Below are 24,394 nucleotides of genomic sequence, written 5' to 3'. Positions count from 1 at the left end.
GCTTGACGTGAATGTCGGGGCTTGTACAGTGACAGGCCTGAAACCCAGAGCTCAGAGCAGCCTGATTGCTGCCTAACCAGCCCCAAGTTTGTTACCTGAGCCGTGGAAACTGGAAATTGACCCGGATCCCACTCACTTGTTTCCTGTGTGTGAAGGGACAGCACGTCCTCCTTGGCAGGAAACAAATCTGCCAGCTGACCCAGGTGGTTGTCCCTGGTTCCCAACTTCACTTCCATCTCTCTTGCCTCCTGCCCCTAGACTCATAGAATTATAATGACGGTCAAATGGCTGACTTCATCCACCTGGTCAGGTATCAGTGTAACCACAGTCAGTTAGGAGGTCTTAGTCCCTCCAGCAGAGGCTTTCTGTGCATACACAGAATCGGGCTGAGAGAAAATGGGTTAGTGGGAGAGTTCAGACCAGGAGATCATAAGGTTCTTTTATCAATTATCCGGTGTTTTAGGAGAGATCATTTGGGATTCTGAATGAACAGGAAAGATACTACACTCATTGTTCCATTTTAGATATGGGGACACATCCCAGGGAGAAACATTGCAAACACAGATTTGCCCAACAGGGATCTTACACAGTGTTTGCCCTTCCCAAAATTCTGATACTCTTTTTACTTGAGGGTAAATGAGAAGAGCAGAGGTCACTTAAAGGTGGGCCCAAGGGTTCCGCGGGGGTTCTTAGGTCAGGTAGACTCAGAGATATAAGTCAGGGAATTGCAAAGAAGCCTCATTGTTGAGGTCTTGCAGCAAAGCCCCAGCTTCAGCTGTTTGATTGGGAAGGAATAAATGAATGAATGAGTGAAATGAATAAAAGTTGAGGTTCGGCTGCTTGTGCCTCGATGTACCCCTGTGAGTCTGCATCCCTGCACATCGGTCTGAACCCTGGGAAGAGAAAGAGGTGGTCGAGGCAAGCGGCATGGGCGGAGAATGAGCAAACCTATCAAGTCACACATGAGCGGTTCCCACTGAGCATCGGGTTATGTGACAGCAGGAGGACAGACGTGGTCATTGCCCTTCCACCAGTCCCAGGTCTGTTTCTGAAACGTAGCTCCTCTGGGATGTGGAGCAAGCCTGTGTGGGGTGGGACCGTTTTCACCTCTGGATCATGTCCTTATTTTTGTGGCGATGTGGTTTTTGATGGAGATTGTCTGAGACTTAAAAGGAACCCCCAACGCATGCTGGAGAGAATAACAAAGAGAAGCATATTGTCTATGGTGTGGTCTGGCTTTTCTCTTCCAGCTGTAAAATTTGGCCGGATGTCAAAAAAGCAAAGAGACAGCTTGTACGCAGAAGTACAAAAACACCGGATGCAGCAGCAGCAGCGAGACCCCCCACAGCAGCCTGGAGAAGCTGAGCCGCTGACTCCCACCTACAGCATCTCGGCCAACGGGCTCACCGAGCTTCATGAGGACCTCAGCAGCTACATTGACGGGCACACCCCGGAGGGCAGCAAGGCAGACTCGGCCGTCAGCAGCTTCTACCTGGACATACAGCCTTCCCCAGACCAGTCAGGTCTTGATATCAATGGAATCAAACCAGAACCAATATGTGACTACACACCAGCATCAGGCTTCTTTCCCTACTGTTCGTTCACCAACGGAGAGACTTCCCCAACTGTGTCCATGGCAGAATTAGGTAATGGCCTCCATGTGTCCGTTGCGACGCGTCACTCCTGCCCTTTCAAGTAAATGGGGGGTGTTTGACTTTCCCCTAATGAGTTATGTTCTTAAAATGATACTAGGAGAGCAATTTCACCTCTACCATTTGGACCCCTTCGAAGTTCCACCCTGCCCCCTTGTTTTTGATTGTCCACTGTTTCCCCTCGCATATCCAGGAAACACGTTGACCTGTCCGTATCAGAGATGGGGCAACATGAACTTGAAGCTGTCTTTAAATGCCACAGAAACTGTAAATTCGGGGGGTGGCCCCATTAACTCTGTTTATCATTTCCTTTAGTTATGATCCAGGTGTTGCTTTACACCTGAAGTCATAAAAATGGAAGCCCACACACTGTGCCTGGGCCATACACATTTTTTTTTTGACCTGTGCAGAGTTTTAAAAATTTTTGAACTGGTTGCTAAAGTTTTAAACCTAGACAATCCTGCCTCAAAGTTCAGATTTTTCAGCTTCTTGTGAGAGGGGAGAAAATGACCTAGTTATACTGGACCAGCATTGGTGAATGGCAACAACCAGTTGGTACCAGTAAGGTCCTAACACCTTGACATGTTTTCCCATTTTATATTGTTGCCCAGCTCCTGTAGGCATCTAGGTTTTGCAGCCCTGAGGTATTCTATGAATGTTAAAGGGAAATTGGCTTCTTTATTTGCCAAAATGGTTTGGTGATGGATATTGGGGACAAAACTGATATATTTCATAGAAAACTCACCATGCAAAAACAAACAAACTTGTCATCTCCTTAATCCTGTGTGACATTGTTGCTTTTGGGGGAGGTTTGACCTAGAAATGTTGAAAACACAGACGCTGGAAGACTTGCCATTTCGAGGAAGTGGTGTTAACAACCCCTGATGTAACATTTAATCGATTTTTAGGTACAACACTATTATTAGCGAAACTTGGATAAGAAAGTTTGCAGTTTACGATTTGATGTGCTCCTCCCCGTGACTCCTCACACAAGGTTATAGTCCTTTGGGATATTTCAATTAGTCGCTGTGGAGGTGACTAACTTAACACGAGGAGAGAATGAAGACTTCAGATGGAAAAGAACCAGCAGGTTCTGACTTGAGCACAGACATCCTTAGTTCACAGAAATAACGGTTGTGTTCTTTAGATGGTTTCTCCACCTCTGTACCCCATAAAACATTTTTAAGTGAAATTTATATTTCCAGTAAAATCTTTCTCCAAATAGAACAAATTGAATGTTCTTTACGGTTTTTACACAAGCACCTTTTTTATGGGTCTAAATTTAAATCCTCAAGAGCAGGGACATTTTAAGCGTGGTCTTTAACCACTGAACAGCATTAAAGGTGGATTGCAGCTCTTTTGATTAACAGAGGAACCTCTGAACTAGAAGCCAAGCTGAGCAGAGGTAGGTTTGATATTTTTTTCTTGAACTAGAACAAAAACCTTCCGTTTTTGTCGTGAAATCTTGGTTGGCTGCGACTTAAGCAGAACTGTAATGAAAGTAAAATTTTCAGAAATGAATAAGGATTTGATTGAAAGCTGACATGATATCATGAAAAATGACCTGGCTCACTTTCAGTTTGCTTCCACCTTATAAATACTAGCAAACCTGTCCTGTTTGCTTGTCAAACGTTCAGCCCTAAAATAAATCCATGGGGCTTAGCCAAAGTGTTGCCCTTAAATATGGCCCTTCGGCTAAATGTGCACTAATACCTGAGTGGGGCCTGAAATGGCAAAACCAGTGCCCCCTGGGCCCCCTGGTCAGTGTCTTCCACAACTGTTACCTCCCACTACAGTCTGGGAGCCCCGTGCCCTCAAATGTTCTCCATGCTCTCCTAAATTGGGGGCTTTTCACGTGTCTTGTGGCATTTTCCAGGATCAGTAAAATTAACTCATCACTAGGATTAGTCCCAAACCCAAAACTAAATAAGAATTTGTCTGAAAAGAATATAATTGGGTTCTAATTTTCTTTCCCATTTACCTGTACAAAATATTTGGAGGAGCTGAGCAACATAGAAGTGGCCAAAGACATTGCTCTTCCTTCTTCAAAGCTATCTGGGGTTCCCTGATATTTCCTTTGGGGCCTCAAATCCTGCTTTTTTTTTTTTTTTCCAATTCTGGTATAGTTAACATACAGAGTTTTATTAGTTTCAGGTGTACAATATAGTGATTCCAGTCTTACGATCTTTTTAACTAACACCCTTGACTTTCATTTTAGGCAAAATTTTGTCATCAGATTTTAAACCAATGAAAGTTATACAGTTATACAGTTGGAAAATAAATTATAAATTGACATATCCTAACCTCAATTTTCTCTTTCAATAATAGTGTCTACAATCTATTACTTTCAGTGGAAATACATCTGCATTCCTGGCTAGGAGATTTTGCCCTTGAGGTACAATTAGTACCTGAATTATACATCCCAGATAAACAACCTAGGTTCACTTAACAAACAAACAAAAAAAAAACACTAACTGCGTGTGTCACTATAATTGAAAACTAAAGCTTTGTGCAGAAGAGTCACCTGATTATTGGACAAAGCACTAGTCAAGAAGTCAGCTTATATGTTTTGTGGTCCTAGGTTTGCTATAGGTTGTACAACCCATTTTAAGTCATGTACCTTGCAAGCTTCAGTTTCCCTACTTATAGAATATAATGATTAAGCACAGACTGGCCCCAAATTATGTATGTTTGAATCACTTGCCACTTGTCTGCTATGATACCTTGGAAAAGTCACTTAACCTCACTTGGTTTCTCATCTGTAAAAGGGAGATAATACCAGCGCTTTCCTCCTACGATTGTTATGAAGATGAAGAAAATATACATATTCAGAATATATGTGTATATATAAGTTATATGGGGCTAGCGCATAGTAAATGCTATTAAATATTATCATCATTATTAATGGTGTTATTATCTGTAAACTGAGGAGAGGTCGGACCAGATGTCCAAGGGTCCTTTCCACTGTGAAAATCTGTGACTAACTCAGAAGTCAGGATTTTCCATCTGAAGTACCTAGACCCTAGCCATGTTGAAGAAACAATCATGGTTGAGAAGGTGAACTGATTTGTCCATCACAAAGTGAGTTCATCTGCTGAGTGCAAACCAGAAACCAGCTCTCCTAACTCCTAGTTGCACGGTATTTCACTATTCCAGAGTGTTTCTCTAAGAGACCACACTAACTTCACTTTTACTCAGTCTGACCGTATTGTCCTTTGCTGAAATGGAGATTTAAAAATAGTAAAGTGTCTGAAATCTTAACACTTGCCAAATCAGCTGTGAATTGTAAAGGCAGTTGGTGAGAATGCAGCCACTGCCCTCTACTGGTTCGACATGTACATTACGCCATTCCTTGTCTGACTTCCGAGTGCTGGGCTCAAATAGGTAGGGATGGGTGGGACCAATTTTTAGGGTGAGGTAAAGCAAGATGCTGACCCATATTAACAGGAAGAGAAACATGATCTGGAAGGGAATACTATGAGCCTCTTCCCATTCATCACTTCACAGGATTCCCCCAGCTTCCCTGAAAATACTTCATCTTCATTTTTTTCATATCTGCAAAAATTAGTTTACTATATACAAATTTTTTTTCTTGTTTCTGACTCATTGTTTTTGGCTTTACTCCCCTCTTCCCTAAACAAGCATCACTGATTCTAAGACACATGAATTACTGGCTTCTCCCTCTTATGGTCATTGTCTCTGTTTCTTTCCTTTATTTTTTTCCCTTCTGTTTATGCTTTATTTTCCTGGTATTTATTTATGTTATGTTCATGTCTGTGTGCTGCCAAATAGGGCTGTTAAGATTTATTGTGTTTCAGTGTCTCTAGGGAGACTCTTGTTTAAGCTTCATTTAGGTGAACCCACTCTGTTTTCACACAAACAAGTCTGATTCTGTTTGCTGAAAGCAGTGACAAATTTCCAAACAGACCCTCTTACTACCATTCTTTGAAAAGGCTTTCCTGGTATATCATCAAGACCCTGGAAGGAGATCCCTTTGGGGTATGGTTTCATATTTATGGAATCTTGTCAGTTCCCTTAAAATACTTCCATCGTCCTACCCTGCCATAACGTTTATCACCAACCTACCGCAAGTGCTTAGTCCCGCCCATGTGGATTGCAGCAGCCTTTCATTGGTGCTTCCAGCACCGGCCTCTGCTCCAATTCACCAATCACAAGACTGCTTGTTCTGTTTCCCTGGATACAGCCTTCCGCGTGTCAGCTCCCCTGGAGAATTCCACTGATTCCTTTCGTTAAGCAGGTCCAAACCCTTAATCCTAATATTCGAGATTCTCCAGAATGTGGACTCTGACCTACTCCTGTTTCTGTCTTGATACTATCACTTTATCACATCTGCCTGTCCCCTGTAAATGCCATTATTTGCTCCTTCATCTGTCATCCCTGGAATGTGGAACTGGCTCACCTCTTCACACTGCTGGCCTCTGCCTGCCAAATCCTCCCCTTCCTTCAGGGTCCACTTCAAATGTTCCTCTCCTGCCAAAAAGCATCCTCTAATTCCCCTCATCTCTCCCTTCCATAACAGGACCCGTTCTCTCTCTCTCTCTCTCTTTTTTTCTTCTGATACAATTCAGCTTGATGCATTATTGCCTAATGTCTTGAATTGTCCTTTCAACATGTCCATACATGTTCACCAGATTATAAGTTCCTAGAGAAACTTCTTTGGCATCTATTTGTTTTAATATCCTCAAACCACCTACACTCCAGTATAATAAGAACAAATGTTTATGTAGGTGCATACTAGGTAACCCTCCCTGTTCTAAGTGCTCAACTCATTTAATTCTCACAAGCTCTATGAAGTAGATAGTGTTTTCCTCATTTTGCAAATGAGGAAACCAAAGCACAGAGAGGTTGAGTAACTTACCCAAGATGATACAGCTAGTAGGTACAAGAGCTGAGTTTCAAACACAGGCCGTATGGTGCCAGAGTCCATCTCTTAACCACCACCCTATATATAGTGACATAGTAGGCCCCCAGTAATGCTTCTTGTGCTATTTGCTGGAAAATAAATAAGTAGTTGTTTTCACAAAAGCATACCATTTCCTAAGTTTTCAAGAGTAATCCTCCCCAAGTCAATGTACGCAGCAGATGTGTCTTCATCAAAATGCCAAGAAGAGGCTGCGTTGGTCATTTCCCACACCTGCCCAGGCTAATAATTGTTCATTCCCACACATTGGTGTAAAGCCACAGAAGAAGGTCAAGCTCAGGAGGGTCTTTGAAATCACCAAGACTTAATTCTAAGTATTGGCTTTGCCTGTCCTTCATCTTCATGTGCCAAAATACAGAATAGTTCCAAATTGCTTATTTAAAAATGTAAAGATAATTAAAACTGGTTCAGCATGTTTCTTTGTACTTCTTACTTTTTAAACCAGAGATTAAGCAGGGAAAACCCTGATTATCCAGAGAAGAGCTTGGCTTTTCATGTTTATGACCTCCTGTTTTCTCCTTAGAACACCTTGCACAGAATATATCTAAATCACACCTGGAAACTTGCCAATACTTGAGAGAAGAGCTCCAGCAGATAACGTGGCAGACCTTTCTGCAGGAGGAGATCGAGAGCTACCAAAACAAGGTAGATTTGAAGATTTTTACCCAGGATTGAGGCAACAGTGGGAAGGGTGTTTATGCAGGATATCTGTCGAAGAATACAAACAGACTAGAGAATGAATGTCTTTCATCAGATATCAGATTTCTGTTTAAAATCTTTCTTCTAGAGATGATCATATACTTGGGGCTTTGTCTTACTGAGCTGCAAGTGTGTGAAATTCCAGCAATACAGTAACAAATTCTCTTGTGCCTGTGACTATATACATGTATCTCCTATCACTTGGCAATGGGGGCTGGAGGAAGCAGTGTCCAAAAGCCTGAATGAATTGAGAGTTGTCCTGATTTCACACTGGCAGATTTCAAGGTCTGGAAGTTGAATGTAAAATAATCTCAGCCTCCTGTTTCCAGAGGTTCAGAGAGTGTGTACAGAAAAAGGTTTGGAAGCTATTATCATAATTCCAGTCTGAACCTAGCAATGCGAGGCTGACAAAGGGTGCTGCTACTTGCCTTTTTCTTTACACGCTGATCCACAAGCCGCCAGAATGGGAGGGCAGGGCTGGAGAAGGGGAAGTTACAATTACCCGTTCTGCCTTGGTAAAGGGAAATGCTGTGGTTTTCCCCAATAATTATAAAGATGTAGGCCTAGGAAGGGCGACAGAGATTATGCAGACTAATCCTCCCCTTCATTTTACATATGAGGAAATTAGCATCCCTTGGCGTCTGGCAGGAGAGTGAAAATATCAGGACCAGACCATGACTCCTGGCTCCTAATTCATTCCTTCACCCCATCATACTGGTGGAAACAGTCTTAAAGTAAGCTTGGGGGAACAAGTGAGCAATGTAACAGATCCGTGTCCCCCTATAACTAAATTAAAGAGTGGGTATATAAAAGCAATTAAACAAGACAGGTTGGGGAAGAGCAGCACATCACTTTATTTGCCTTTGCGATAACAGGTAACACCAGCAGCCAGCCAGTGTTGTTAGAAAGGGAAACCAGAAAGCAGTAAGAAACAGCCAGGCATGTGAGATGAGGTTCAGAGTCAGAAATGCTGGGATTTGCATCCCAGCTCCAACACCTCCTAGCTCTGAAACCTCTTAAGGGAATTTGTGTCCATTTATGGAAAATAGGAAGATGAAAAAAGACAAGGATGTCATACAGCATCTAGCTTGAAGCAGGTGCACAATAAATGTAATTGACTCCCCTTCTCTTCCTTATCCCCAGGAAAGTGGTGTTAAATTCCCCAAGGTAAAATAATGGCCCAAAAGAAGATCCTACTTTGCTGCTCTTCAAGGCCCACGGGTAAAGCGGTGGCATGTGTTGGTTTTCTGACTCATGTTTTCACCTGCTCGTGACATCTTCCCCCGTCCCTTTGCCACCAAAATGGTAACGGAGGAATCAGAGGAGATGAGAAAGGGACTCGGAAGCAATCATTGTAACCCAAACGTTTATTTTTAACCCTCTAGTTTTTTTGAATCCATTTCCAAAGCAGGCTTTGACAGAGCAGGGACAGTTGCAACACCTGGCCTGGGGGTGTGGGTGGCCGCGTATGTTGACGTGCGTTTGCTCCTCCGCAGCAGAGGGAGGTGATGTGGCAATTATGTGCCATCAAAATCACAGAAGCGATACAGTACGTGGTGGAGTTTGCCAAACGCATTGACGGATTTATGGAACTGTGTCAAAATGATCAAATTGTGCTTCTCAAAGCAGGTATGTGCTTTGCGAGGGAATTTTGAGATCTTTTCCTCACCTGCTTTCGCCCGCCTATTAAAGAAATGCTGGGTAAGGAAGGTGTCGGGAACAGTTTTCCCCCAGTGTTAATAGCTCGGGTTTCTTTTAGCAGAAACGGAGTCCTTTTTAAAGGTTTTTGAGCAATCTGCAGGCAACATTCCCTGCATTTTGCTTCTCCTCTGAGTGAGATGATTAATTTGAAGGACACCCACATTCCCCCATCTTACCATCGCCTGTGTTTTGTTTCTATCACTCCAGACCCTCGGGAGGTAACAGTAAGTTGTCAGGAACGTTATTTGCGGAACTCAAAGGGACACCCCTGGTTTCTTGGTTTGTTTTAATAAATATGAATTGATACGTTTTCCTGGCAACTCTGAGACTCTATTGCAAGACAGAAGAATGCCAGAGAAGTAATTTTAACCCTGGCTCTCTTCAGGAATACAGGCCTTAGTTAGCTTCAGCATAAATCCTAAATTACGCTAGTGAACTGTGCCCCTTTAAATATAGAGAGCTGATGTGACTGAGAGTAGACAGCCCCCACTGTGCTGAATCAGAAAGGGGTCCCTACATTAATGCCTTCACAATAGATAAATATTCACCATGATAAGAAAATCCACACCATTTCTGTCTTCGCTTAGGTTCTCTAGAGGTGGTGTTTATCAGAATGTGCCGTGCCTTCGACTCTCAGAACAACACCGTGTACTTTGATGGGAAATATGCTAGCCCCGATGTCTTCAAATCCTTGGGTAAGGAAATCTGGGTGCTCTGTCTTTAAATCAGGGCCATAGGAAAATACGGGAGCCCCACCAAAGAGCTACCTGAACAGAACGGAACCTGTTATTTGGAAACAAAAATTAAAGGATTTTATGCTTATGTTACTTTATAGTCGCTGAAGAAAATTCACACAGCTCAAACAGTTTTTGTTTATAGTACATTGAAAGGTTTAGTGTTTTGTTTTATCTAGTTTGTAATCGAATAAATTTATATTGTCTAACCTTCCAGTTCCCTTGCAGGTTTTAAGAACCAGATTTTCATAGGATAAATTATTCAGATAAACTAGAGAATGTGATTTGATACATAAAATCAAGCAAAGAGTACTTCTCAAATAACAACCATTAATAAGAATGAAATGTAGATATCAAAGAAATAAAATATAGCTAAGTGAAACTGACATATACTATAAAAATTATTTTGGATTTCTATAATTTAAATAAAGTGGGATATAATCACTAAGAAGAATGAAACAGTATCCAAGATAGAGTTAAGTGATTTTGAAAACAGTTAAATGACAGAAGGTCTGTATGCTTTAGGAAAGCTCATTGCCATTTAGATACATACACATAATATGCAAATCTGAAAGAGTAGACATCAAACTTAACTGATTTTTTTTTTTTAGGATTTTATTTATTTATTTGAGAGAGAGAGAGAGCGTGCATGCAGTGGGGAGGAGCAAAGGAAGAGGGAGGAAAAGATTCCCTGCTGAGCAGGGAGCCCAACTTCAGGGCTCGATCCCACAACCCTGAGATCATGACCTGAGCTAGGGGCAGACACTTAACCAACTGAGCCACACAGGCACCCCCAAACTTAACCAATCTTTTGAGGATGGATTATTATTTTATGGGACTTTCACATTCTATGTTTTCAGTTCTGTAATAGCTATAATGATTTTACCACCATACTGTGTCATTGGTTATCATTTTTAATGGTGGCTTAGATCAGATAGAGTAGAAAACAAAAAGATCAGTGAATGTAACATCTCAGATTGTAGATGTTTGACTCTGTTGTTTAAGATTGTGGGTCCTGAAGTCAGGCAGCCTTGCTTTGAATTTCAGGTTGTTTCTTCCTACCTGTCTGAACTTAAGTAATTTTTCTCTCCAAATCTGTTTACTCACCTCTAAAATGGGAATAATTAATTAATAATCCCTCCCTCATAGAATTGTTGTGAAGCAGTAAGGTACCCAAAGGAAGCTCTTAGAGTGATACCTAATAGCATGCTAACCTTGCAACAAAAGTTCACTCTCATTATTTTGAATAGTGAGGATGGTGGTGATAGTGATGATGGCTAAACAGATTTTTCTTTTAAGATTTCAAACTGTTAAACTGTAGAAATGTTATTCCTTTCTCCTTGGATCTTCAACTACTAGATCCCTCTTCACCTTATTCCATATTTTTCTCCAAGGATAATAACCAAAATCTTAAACTGTCTTTAACTTTGGCAGGTTGTGAAGACTTTATTAGCTTTGTATTTGAATTTGGAAAGAGTTTATGTTCTATGCACCTGACTGAAGATGAAATTGCATTATTTTCTGCATTTGTACTAATGTCAGCAGGTAAGATAACCAAATAACAATGAAATGCTTTAAAAATTGTCCAGGTAAAGAATTCCGGACAAGGTACATAAGTTGTAATGGCTATGGAATATTCAGGTGCCTACCAAGAGAGAGTGCCACCCTTATTGAATCTAATTTTAAGTTTTATCAGACAGCAAGCCTCCCTCAACCCCCAACACATACATGTACCCGTTTAAGAAGATCTCATGCCATTCTGACACAATCTTAAAAAATGAAAGTTGAGTAAAACCCAGTCCACAATTAACCTCTTGATATCATGAGAAATGCTCTGGGAGAGTAGGGCTGCCCTTCTTAACACAAATCTCCAAGAGAACATGGTTTTTAAGACATCCTACTTTTTCTTAAGATTCATTTGGATGTCATCCACAAGTTTATCTGAATTTAATCTATGTTTTCAACAGGTACTGCCCCCTGGGGATAATCTGTTTTGCAAATTTACTGTCTTCTGTTTGGCATTCTTACACATAAAGACCAAATTCACAACCCTTAAGTCATTTGGAATGCTCTTGACAATTTTAGTTGCCTTGGATTATAAGGCAATTTTCATATTTGCCAGAAAGGCTAGCAGGATTGCTATGAGTATTTCATCCAGAAATATACTTATTAGAAAGATTTGAGCGTCCATGGTGGTTTCATTTGCCCTTGTGTATGGCTTTAGATTTAAATGTCTATCCTCTTGGAAGGAGAGGACTCTCCCCTTCTTTAAGTATCAGTAAAAATGGAAAGCTTTACCACTCCATCGTAGATCAGTTTTCCACTGCTTTAGGAGCAAATCTTGAACAAGGAGTAAAACTGGCCTCTTGTTCTCTAATTCTGCACTGCGGCATAATAATCTGTGTCTACGAGTCTGGAGGAATTGGGGTGTCCCGATACCACGTAGGAGAAATACTAAGAAGTATCATTTTTCATGTTTAGATCGCTCGTGGCTGCAGGAAAAGGTAAAAATTGAAAAACTGCAACAGAAAATTCAGCTAGCTCTTCAACATGTCCTGCAGAAGAATCACCGAGAAGATGGAATACTAACAAAGGTAAGAGGGAAAGGTGTCCAGTTGGCATGGCCTGAACTAGCCCTTGCCACGGGTCTTGCTGCCAGCCACCCTTAGAGGTCATCTTACCAGCCCCCAGAGGTATCCATAAGCAATAGGCTACTGAAAAAAAAGAAGTATCTCCATTTCAAAAACCTTGGTTGGGCCAAAATTCAGGTTAAGTTCTACTTACTATTATTGGTTGTGAAGTGTCCTGCAATAATAGGGCAATGGTAGAAATTTTTTTTAAGCATTAATACATTCTGGAAATCCTCCTCCTATTCCATCTAAGTTGTGCATAAAGCAGAGTTAATGTTCTGCACTGATATAAATTAGAGAAAGAATCTTCAAATTTAGAAGGAGGAAGTTATAAAGGACTAAAACAAGCAGGATAATCACATATTCTAATATTAGTTCTATTTCCATTACATTCATTAGTAATCAACAGAAAGTGACTTTTGCATTTTCTTCATCAATTTCCCATTACTGCCCCGTATTCAAAGCATAAGGCTTCATTTTTGCTAATTATTACCTTTTGCAATAAAAATCTAATTAGGATGTCAATTTAAAATATGCTAATTTTCTTCAGTGCTAGCACTAGTAGTATGTATTTGGTCTTTGAAAAATCAGCCTTATTCTTTCTTAGACTATTTTATGTGTTTTGTTGTTCAAGAAGATGGATTTGAGAGGTTTGGGTTTCTCTTCCTGCTTTCTTTTCTTTTCTTCTGATAGCTAGATTAGTTCAGAGAGGGGAAGTTGGGGGTTAATTGCTGCTTTGTTTTTATTTTGCACCTGTTCAATGAGAGATTGAGGCAGAAATGGAAAACAAAAGAACTCTCCAGACCCTTACCTTCTTCTCCATCTTCTTGCCCCAATGCAAGGATACAATTAGGTTCTTTCATTTTGGAGAGCACCTAGCACCTGGACAAGATCCGTCAAACATGTTTCTTAGGATTATTTTGGCTGAAGTAATACATCGTTTGTACAGTGTTTTGGAGTTTAAAAAGCATTGTTTCAGGCTGTTACTGTCTTCAACTGGTAAATGGTCAATGCTGAGACTTCCATCCAGGCCTTCTGACTATTCTTTCTTCTGAGCCTTTTACTCAGACCCAGAATTGGTTTGTCCAGGCCAAGGTCTTTCCAAGAAGAAACTCGTTGTCATTGGAGTTGGCTAGTCGTGGTTCTGCATAAAATATGTAGGGGACGCACTTATCTGCAGTTGCAGTGACCTCACCTGCCCATGACTGCTTCCTTGTCCTCTTCTCTGTCACCAGATGTCTTCTTACTCCACAGCGGTGGAGGGCAGGGTTGGGGATGGGAGAGCAGAAAGCATGTTGGAATAGGAGAAGGAGGTGAGAGGCTTGGGTTCTTATCTCACCTCTGCCACGTTTGCTCATGAACATCTTTTCAGATTATTGTATTATTTGTCTTCAAATCTGTATTTAATGCATACCTGGTATTCCATGATGTGCCTAAAATTTGTTTTTACCAATCTTCCTTCTGGGAAGAACACGTAAGCAGCTTTGAGTGTGTTTCACCTTTGTAAACAACGTTGTAAAGATCATCCAGATTCCCTGATTTTTGATGCTTATGTCTGTTCTCCCCTCACAACGTGTCCTTTCTTCCACTTACAGTTAATATGCAAGGTGTCTACATTAAGAGCCTTATGTGGACGACATACAGAAAAGCTAATGGCATTTAAAGCAATATACCCAGACATTGTGCGACTTCATTTTCCTCCACTATACAAGGAGTTGTTCACTTCCGAATTTGAGCCAGCAATGCAAATTGATGGGTAAATGTATCACCTAAGCACTTCTAGAATGTCTGAAGTACAAAACATGAAAAACAACCACAACAAAATTAACCGAGACACTTTATATGGCCCTGCACAGACCTGGAGCGCCAACACACTGCACATCTTTTGGTGATCGGGGTCAGGCAAAGGAAGGGAAACAATGAAAACAAATAAAAGTTGAACTTGTTTTTCTCATGCATATGATTTCCATTATGCCTACAGATATGGACCCTTTTTCTGTCTCAACTTCTTGATCATTGACCTCTGTTTACAACTGAAGGAGGGTACTAAAGTCGGAGGATTTCCTTTTCTTTGTAGCTCACTGCCCACAGACTTTCTGCAGAGTCACCAATCTGTTGGTACCAACAGAGAGCCCTGCAATAATCGGTACCTGGTGTGCAAAGCGGAGGTGGCGGCCTGACTTTGCACAACTTGCTCTTTGTTTCATGAAGGAAGTCTTTATGTTTTTCCACCGATTATTGCCAGTCAGCAGGATGGTATGAAAAGGGTCCATAGCACTAGCAACAATAGCATTATAATATATTACAGGGTAAATGGGCATGAAGACTATATATAGCTAAAAGAGATATTGTTTATATATTGTTTTAATTAATATAAAATGTAGTTACTGGTGTAGCTTTTCCTGTTGAATTGATAAGGCACTTTCATTTTGCACCTTTTTCTTTAAATGAAATGCTAGCGTGTTCACTGTCGTGTCGCATGCACACCAGAAACACAAGTTTAACTGAGAAGGCTTGGAAGGAACGTCAGGAGGTATTTATGCTGCTGTTTACAAATGACTTTGAAAAGACTGGCTGGTCATATCTAGAAATCACGATGTGGATTATTATTACTATTTTTTTTTTTTTTACACTTCATTCGGAATTAGAAATGGAACTCTCCCTAAATTATACTTTGCTTCTTGGTAAGCTTAAGGATAGATGTGTTTATGCTTCATACAAAGTTGAATGATCGATTGGTGCTATGGACTTATACCATCATGCACATTATTTTTTTAAAAAAAGCTTTTTTAAATGCCACCTCGTGGAGGCAGGGGAGGGAGGGGAGGCTCATTTCACACAATTCAGTACTCATATGGACTCAGTCTCCACTTGGAATTCTTAATGCTTTGAGAACAAATCAGTAACCCAAATATTTATTGGAATTCAGCTTTTATTATAAGAAGGACCCAAAGATTATATCTGGAGCAAACACACACTGCCCGTGTGAGGACATGAAGCATTTACTTTGTGAACGGTTATGTTCTTGGTATAATCTAGGAACCCTAAGAGTATATCTCAGAGTGAACTAGCTCTAGACTAGCTGCCTCTAGATGCTATAATTCTAGAATATTGCGCTCCATATTTCACAGACAACGGATAGAAGGGCGAGGGAGGTATGTAACACTGAACCAGTTTCTCTTATTTAAATATTAAATATTTTAAGCATTCAAAGTGAAGTTGATGCTAGCCGCAAACATTTACTCTTGTATTTATCTTCACTAGAAAACTGTGGACTGTAATTTATTTTATTAAATATTTAGAAGATTGTTTGGCTTTTGTGTTCAGGTGAGAAATATTGAATGTTTTTGTTTAATTTCATATTTTGGAGGGTTTATTTTAATAATTCCCAGTGGGGGAAGGGAGAATGAACAGTCTGATATGCACGTGTGCATATTTTAAAAATAAGTGCCCTTTGGAAACGTAGGCATTAGAAGATGATTTTAGTCAGTCGGGGTGGGATTCAAACTTCTGGTCTGACATGAGAGACCATGTTTATACAGAAAAGGGAACATCTTCCCATAGCATAAAGGTGGGAGTTTCTAGGCAGCCTTTATGGCAGAGAAAGTGTCTCTACCACCAGGGTCCTCCTGAATCTTCCCTAGGAATTGTGGCTCCTGATGTCACGTGGATCACAGCATGGGCTTCCCAGAGCCCTTTACTCTGGCTTTAACTCCAACTGATTCTCTGACTTGTTTCCTGGGGGATTTGGAAAAGAGGAAGGAATTTTTCACACAGAAGTGTGTATGAAGCCTAAATAACATCTTAATTTTTTTTTCAAAAATATAGTAAGGTTTTAACCATAAATAGAAGACGAGAGTAATATTTACTTAAATTTCTTACAAGTATATTAAACTTTATGTGAGTGTTTATATAGAGAGGTTAACTATCAGCATGTAGTATTTATATTTGGGCAAGAAGGGTTAAATCAAATTTTTTAATTTAAATAAGCATAGTTCCTTTAAAGATCAATAGTATTTATACTCTGAAAAGAGTAACAAGCTTAGTTCAGTTATTTATTTGTCCATTTTTTTTTTCCTATTGTTTCTCCTGGGGAGGGGGGAAATGGTGTGTTTTTATTTTGGTTTGATTCTTGTTTTTTGCTTTTTGTCATTCTGAGTCACTAAATTTGGGGATGGTTTTATTAGAGTATATTAACTTCTTTTTAACCAAAGCTTTCTGAATATGACCAGCCTCAGGTGCTAGCGCATTAAAGAGCAACTAAACCGAATTCCAGTGTCCATTTGTGAAGTGATAAGAGTTAATTGAACTTCTCTAAGGGTGAGAGAGAGCATAATGTTGAGCTTAAAAGAAATTCCTTTTCCCAGAAAGGATTTTGCATGTACCAAATGCAAAAAAAAAAAAAAAAAGATGCTTGATCTCAGTAGTCGTCACGACATGGTGACATTGCTTTTAAAATAAACCAACATACATTGACATGATGCTGCTACCAGGTCTTTCTGAAAGAAAAGCAAGGTGAGGACTTTAAGAGCAAAATATGTTGCCAGTGTAGGGACAGAGCAGGGGAGGCATGCTCAGTGAACAGAGGGAACAACCATTATTTGGATCAAAGTTGGGATCTGAAGTTAAACAATAAATTCAGTTTAAAAAAATGACCTATAGAAAAGGATGTGAAAACCTTTGCGTTTTTATTTTCTTCTTATAGAAACACCTGTGTGATGACACAAACTACTTGGTGATACAGAATAATGATTGTTTAAGAGTTCTTATAATTAAAGTTTCCTAAACTTAAATACCCAGTAGTCTTTTAAAGATGGAATCACATCATTGTTATCCCAGCTGCTATGATGCCTTTTATATAGTTTTTTCATAGAGGGTACATAAGGCTTTTTGTACGAAGCCTGAATACCTTTGGTTACAGTGGTGTCAGATGGTGGCTTATATTCTGAAGAACCTGGCCTTGGTCACAATGAAAACAAAAGTGCAGATGAAAGTGCTTTTTTGGACAGTTTGCAAATTGTGTTAAAGCTATGGATTTTTTTTTAAGTGTTCAGCATCCTAATTTGCGTTAAAGCTATGGATTTTTTAAAAAGTCTTCAGCATCCTAATTCACCCTTCCTAACTTAAGGAAAATATAACTTAAGACACTGCTTCTAAGTTTGGTTGTTCTTTATAGAGTGTGGATACCCAGATCTCTGTGAGCATATGGGGGTGGGCTGAGGGCCAGGTGAGGAGGGAGCGCGCGCGCGCGCGTGTGTGTGTGTGTGTGTGTGTGGTTTTCGTGTGTATGATGTGCGTGTGTCGGACCGCTTCTAGGCTACTAAGTGTCAATGGAAAAGAAAATGTATTCAAAATACTTAAATCAAAACTAGAAGATGGGGGAAAAAAAGATTTATTCTATACAAAGCCTTGTCTGGACCACTTTAGAGAGACTTCTATTTTTTTAACCCTTCTATAAATATTTGATGGCACTTGAAATATTCCTGCAATAAAATGTGATTTGTGTAAAGAAAAAAAAAGATTTTGTAATGTGAAACAAAGAAAGAAAGTAATGTAATTTTCTAAAAAAAAAAATACAAACAAACAAACTTTGTATTATTTTCTTGATGGAATTTGTCTATCTGTCTTTGGAAAACTTTTTATTTCATTGAATGTGCCATAGTAGAAATATGTGTTTTTAGTTTTAGACTAAGGAATAGCTGTTTGTGTTCCGACATTCCAAAATGCAAAACAACCTAGTAGAATCTTTAATGAAAAGGTTTAAGTAGGATGTAAGCTTCTCTCATTGTTGCTTTTTTGCACATGTTCTTCATTCCTCTCTAGTGCAATATGTACATAGAGCACTTGCGGGTGTACCTTGATCCCTCAGGGAAAAAAATACATATTTGTACAGTTTTGGTTTTTTGGTTGTTTTTTTTGTTTTTTTTTGTTTGTTTGTTTTTTGCCTTTTGTTTTTGGCTAAGGAATGTCGATTGAATCACTTGTTATTGTTGAGGGGCAGCCAGATAATAATCCTAAAGCCACTGTTTTCAAACATTGATTGTTTAAATCATGTGTCCTTCCAGTGCTATTATTTTAAGATAATAATAATAATAAAAAGTTATTTTCTGACAGTTCTTTGTGCTGATTGGTGAAAAAAAAAGGGTAAATAAGCACCTTATGATTGACTTACTGTGAATGACAATCCATCTTGATATCAACAATAGAAGCCCTATCACTTTGGAGTTGGGGTTAAGAGTCAGAAACAATGTGCTCAGGGATCTTCTAAAACTCTTCAAACAGGGTGGCCAGTACTACTGGGACAAATTGTGTTTTTTATTATTAATAATAGTGATAATAATACTATCCCTCAAGGCACAAGTGAACTGTATAGAATTGCCTGTGTGTGTGTGTGTATGTGTGTGTGTGTGTCTGTGTAAACTCTTCACTATCGTCTCATTTTGTTGAGTTCAAAAACGTATGTGTTCTTCAGTCCCGTGTGGTTAAAAATGTTGAATAACTTCCAAAGCAGTATAAAGTTATGCCAGTATGTTCACAAGATAAATCAATAGGCAGTATACCAACAGAGAGCATCACTTCAAGTGCAGTCCTATCTACTCCATTTACTTCTAATAATTAAAATATTCATGCTAAATATATTCATAGCATTATATATTAGAAACTTTCCAATTCTACATGGTATGCAAAAAATTATTTAAACCAGTAATGAGACAAGATCCCTGCCTATCAGTGGAGTAAAAGAGGTGAAAGTTGGAACACATTTTTTTCAAATGCCAGCAAATAACTTATCTTCACTGTGTTCTCTAGAAGCAAACCAAAAAATCCCTTTATGGAACACAGTGCTTTTACTTCTACACTTACAGTTTTCGTCTGTTGAATTAATACAAGAGCTAATGTTTAAAGACAAACAAAACCCACCTATGTAACAGTGCCACAAGCCGGCTTTTAGGGTTACATTTGACATTTTTGCAATATAGCTTCGTTCTCATGTTTCCATGTATTTTCATAAGGTCAGTGAACCTCAGCATAATTGTTGGCTTTTCTTCCATACCTGGAATACACATTCAGAAGAAGCTGTTACATATATTCTTACTACCATAGCAGAGTATAATTTGGGAAAACTTTCCATGTTGTTTAGATGAAAAAGAAACTTTGACCTTGTTGTTTTTGATAATAAAGACTATGGAAAATGCAGAAATCTCTCTTTCTCTCTCCACCTATATATATACATGTATTCATATATATATATACATAGATTCATATGTATTCATATACACACACACAAACAGGTTATTGACATTTTCACATCCTGTAGCACGAGATTGCCACGTCTTATAAAGATACGCTACAACAGAACCCTATAGAAACAACTTTATACTATGGATCAGATTAACAGAAATATAATTGCAACAGTAAATCTTGACCTATTGCTAATAGTCTATGATACAAGTCTTCATTCTATCCCTAAACACTAGTATTATTAAAGAGGCCTTCCTATTATTGTTTATTCTTAAGATATGAGAAGGCTGACGACAATGTCTTTACAAAGCGATCGGTTTCACTTCTGGGTTAGTTGCTTGTTTGTGTAAGGAAGATCAGTTTTGTCAGGCTCTCAGAATAATTTTTAAAGTAATCCAGAAGCCTGGCTTTATACCAAGGAAATATAGATGGAGGGATCTCCATGTTTAACCAGACTCTCAGATCTTAGAGCAATAAATACATTCATTCAGTCATTTACTTATTTATAAATGAATGACAGAATATTCAAAACAAATAAACAATGTTTTTTTCAGCAATGCAATATAACATGGAGGAAAGCATGTTAGGAAAGTGAATATGAATATTTTAAATAGATGCCTATAGAATCCGTGTTTGCTGTTTACATTTAGTGTGTCTGCCACATTTTCTTTTACTTTTTTCCTTCTGAGAACTAATGAAAGCTTGCTATTAGCTTTGACACACTGCACACACCATTATGTTGTTCTCTAAGAGCAAATAAATTCTCTCCAGTGTCCCGTGTGTTTCCTTTCTCACTCATTATTACTTTAATGTGGATGAAAACTATTTCTAGGAACTTGGTTATTATTGAACAGATTGCATATGTAAATGCAGATAATTCTCGAGCAATATAGTGAATATGATTTCACACACAAAAAAATCCGTATGTACTGTACACATCTTCCTGAATCCAAAATTCTCTTATCCACAGTGGTTTGAAATCTCATATAAAACAGTGGTAAATTTTTAAACATTAGGACATTAGCTGGCTGCTTCTTTAAATGTACCTGTATTGTCTTCCTGCTCCTTTTGTGGAGATGTGTTTTTGTATTGGATGTTTGGGCCAATGGGAGGCTTCAAGCTACAACATATTTTCCCAGTTTAAATATATTTAACATATGACAAACCCCAGACAAGGCTTTTAATATGTATAAAGAACTGCAGTGTTAGGTGGTTTATTTGCAAACCGTTTTCAATGTTGTCCATTTTTATGGCACCTTTAACAATATTCTTGTTTCCAAAGTACAAAAAAAAAAAAAATAGGTTAAATAATCTAGCCATAACTGAATGTCAAGCAATAAAACAAATGACTTTTGTGCATAGACTTAAAAAAATACAAATCTTAGACATCTGCATGTAAATGCAATCTCTTGTTTACTGCTTTCTTCAACTTGAGCAATTGATTCCTTATTTACTATTAACTTAAGAACTTGTAATGGCCTGTACACATTTTCTCTCTTACTCTTCTTTCAAATTTACCTTTGTCCCTGCTTTTAAGTCATAATATTTAATGTTGTTCTGCACATCTCTATACAGTTAACTTTTGGGCTTTCATTCTGTATAGATAAGAAAATGTTATATTATAAACAGCCTACTCAGTGCAAATATTTATCTGTTTATCAAATCCACAATATGCTGTATAATACTGGTTTTACTATATAATCTATTTTAGACATAGCTGTTTAGAACTAGAGTGTGCTATTTTTGTGTTTTTCTGATGTGTGGTGCTAGATAAGTTACTTTTGTGAACAAAAAAAAGTCCCTTTTATTCCTAGACAATACCACCTTTGGGTCTTGTTAATTTCACTGAGTATAACTCTATATTTGTATATATATATACATAAATATATATCTACCTGTTCCCAACTAGCAGCTGTATCAGAGTGCTGGATTTGGGACATGCTTTTCTCTTTAAATACATAATATCATTATATAAATTATTCTAGAGTGTATTTAATTAGGATAAAATTACTTCCTTAGTATGGATATTTGACATCTATAGGGTGAATTTGTTTATAAATATGGATATATGAAAACTTAGCATTTACTTTATGTTTGCTACTTGGCTTTATACCGTATCTCCTGAGCTGAAAAATAATTTGCCAGGCCTTCGAGATCTAAAGAAACACTCTAGTTTAATGGAGTAATATTTCTTTTTTTCTTACTAAGGAATTATATTATTGGCACCTGACAAGAGTTGTGTACTTAGCTCCTATTATAGATAATAGGCATTTCTATAAAATATCCTTGGTGGCTTGATGGCAGAATAAACCTTTCCCCTCCTACCTGAGCCATGAGAAGCATGGAGACATCCGCTATCATGGCAGAAAGCAAATTTGACAAGGGACGTTCTGTTTCAATATGACCTCAACCCAGTTCCATGAACTGAGTGAAAGACCTTCGTTTTAAAACTCATTTAATAATGAGCTTAAACTCTTTCACCTCTTCTCCCAAGACCTATTGGCATTGTTAAAAATCAAAGTATATCAAATATCTAACTAAGGATGTAGTTAACCTTATTAAATATTGATTAGAATTGTTCTGTAATATTACTGAATTTGTAAGATCTTTAGCAAAGATTTTTGAGCAATTTATAAATATAGAGCAAATGTTTCTGTTTACTGCACTTTTTGTAATTGAAGGTGATAAATTCTCAAGCCATGGTTATTGGCTTCCATGCACTGCATATTTACCCACAATTCTAGACATTTTCCATTTTTATGGAAGAGTTGCTGTTACCTTAGTTATAAATGCAATCATGTGGTTAATGAGAGCGAATGCTAATAGTTAACCTTTTGAAGTGAATTGGCTACAGTTTAGGGAGAAATCTCTTTTACTACAAATCACGTCATTCCTTATTGCTTCACTTAGAGATTGAAACCTATTGTTTTTATTTTTGTTCTTTAAGCACCATTTAGTATCCTAAACTTCCTGAGAGTAGAGATTGTATCTCCTTGTGTCTACACAATGGCCAGCACATGTCAGCATTTGATAATTGTTAAATGACAAGTGTGCCCAAATTAAAATTTTTTCCTGGGGTTTTTTTTTTTTTTTTTTTTGGTAAATTTATAAAGTATGTCAAGCCTTATGGTTAACAATTTCTTCTACAATCAAGTATTAAAGCCACATTTAAAAAGACCACATGAAATGCTGATTCTAATTGTGTGTAGGTCTTGAAGATTAAGCACACAAATTTCACAAAACTCTGTGAGTAACAAACTCAGCCTTCTGTAAATATACATGCAAGTTTGGAAACAGTAATACTGTACCTATAAATATATGCTGTCTGTTTTGTGTACAGTATGTAAAAACTCCTTTTCTGCCACACTAAAAATGCAAGCCATTTATGGGAATCCTAAAAATAGTATTGTACTAAAACTTTGCTAATGATCTTTATTAGAGGATCATCCAACTTTTCACTTACATTGGGTTTTCTTTTCAATTCACTCTAACAGTAGTCTGCTTATTTCCAGCTGTTTGTTATTTTATTGAGTCCTCAATTTAAAAAAAAATATTTTGATTCATTTTGTAAATACAAGCTGTAAAAAAAGAGAGATTTAATGTTGTCTTTTAAATACTCCGATTTTCATTCTAATATGAATGTTGTTATATTGTACTTAGAAACTGTACCTTTAATATTACATTACCTTTATTAAAAGTGCATTGAACACATCAATTTTAGATGTGCTTTATGTACTATTATCCTATAATAAAACTTCAGCTTCTAATGGAACACTTGCCTTGTTTTTATTCTTTTTTCTTGGTTGTTGAGTTGCCTTGTACATAGTTTTCTAGCTCACGTTTTGTCTCCAGAAAATGGGCTAGTAGAACCCTACCACTCAAAGTGTGGTCCACAGATCAGTAGCACCAACATTACCTACAACCTTGACCTTATTAGAAATGCAGAATTCTTGGGGCGCCTGGGTGGCTCAGTCATTGGGCGTCTGCCTTCGGCTCAGGTCATGATCCCAGGGTCCTGGGATCGAGCCCCTCATCGGGCTCCCTGCTCGGCAGGAGGCCTGCTTCTCCCTCTCCCACTCCCCCTGCTTCTGTTCCCTCTCTTGCTGTCTCTCTGTCAAATAAATTAAATAAAGAAAGAAAGGAAAGAAAGAAGAGAAGAAAGAAAGAAGAAAAAGAAAGAAAGAAAGAGAAAAGAAAGAAATGCAGAATTTTGGACACCTTCCCAGACCTACTAAATCAGAATCTGCATTTTTGTAAGATCCCTAAGTGACTGGTTTGCATACTAAAGTTTGGGAAGTACTGGTCCATAGTACAGTACTTTTTAAAAAATAATCCATTTGCTGAGGGAGAAATGTATAGAAGGATCGAGCTACCTTTTGGATCAGAGAAGTCAAAGAAAGAAGTTTTAACTTGTGAGATAATATCTATTGATTGGTCATAGCCACCAGAAATGCAGAATTGAGGATTCTCAGGCTGCTTGCTGTCTCAAAGAAGGATGCCATGACTGATTAGTGGTACCTGCCCTGCTATATGGGAGGAGAGAAATCCTGAATGCATACCATACTTTGTTATCTTTGCTTTGGAAATCATTAAAATGGAATGTCAGAACTGATGCCAAACACTGTAAAAAATCTGACTTTACCTGAGCTGTTTTTGCCCTACCCCAGCCCAACCACCTCTTGAATAGATTATATAGGCGTAAACTAATAAATTTTAAATCAGCTAAGTATCACACTGTTTTCATGATGCAGAACACCTCAACATAAATTATTTTGAAAGTAATGTCAAGGACATCCA

At 38.4% G+C, this 24,394-nt stretch overlaps 1 protein-coding gene across 1 annotated transcript in view; it reads left to right on the top strand.

Moving 5' to 3' along the window:
• Window positions 1–23,369, top strand: part of RORA (RAR related orphan receptor A) — a 101,258-nt gene extending 77,889 nt beyond the window's left edge. Inside the window, exons 4-10 of the mRNA XM_081831197.1 lie at window positions 1,251–1,646; window positions 7,118–7,239; window positions 8,790–8,922; window positions 9,582–9,689; window positions 11,163–11,273; window positions 12,210–12,322; window positions 13,954–23,369. Coding sequence (XP_081687323.1) covers window positions 1,251–1,646; window positions 7,118–7,239; window positions 8,790–8,922; window positions 9,582–9,689; window positions 11,163–11,273; window positions 12,210–12,322; window positions 13,954–14,118 — 1,148 coding nt within the window. The 3' untranslated portion in view covers window positions 14,119–23,369. The remainder of the gene's footprint in view (window positions 1–1,250; window positions 1,647–7,117; window positions 7,240–8,789; window positions 8,923–9,581; window positions 9,690–11,162; window positions 11,274–12,209; window positions 12,323–13,953) is intronic.
• The last annotated feature ends 1,025 nt before the right edge of the window (window positions 23,370–24,394 follow it).

This window comes from Leptonychotes weddellii, chromosome 9, assembly GCF_054177405.1.
Source record: "Leptonychotes weddellii isolate Sample4059 chromosome 9, ASM5417740v2, whole genome shotgun sequence".
In the NCBI taxonomy this organism is placed as follows: Eukaryota; Metazoa; Chordata; class Mammalia; order Carnivora; family Phocidae; genus Leptonychotes; species Leptonychotes weddellii.
This window is presented reverse-complemented; position numbering and strand designations above follow the sequence as displayed.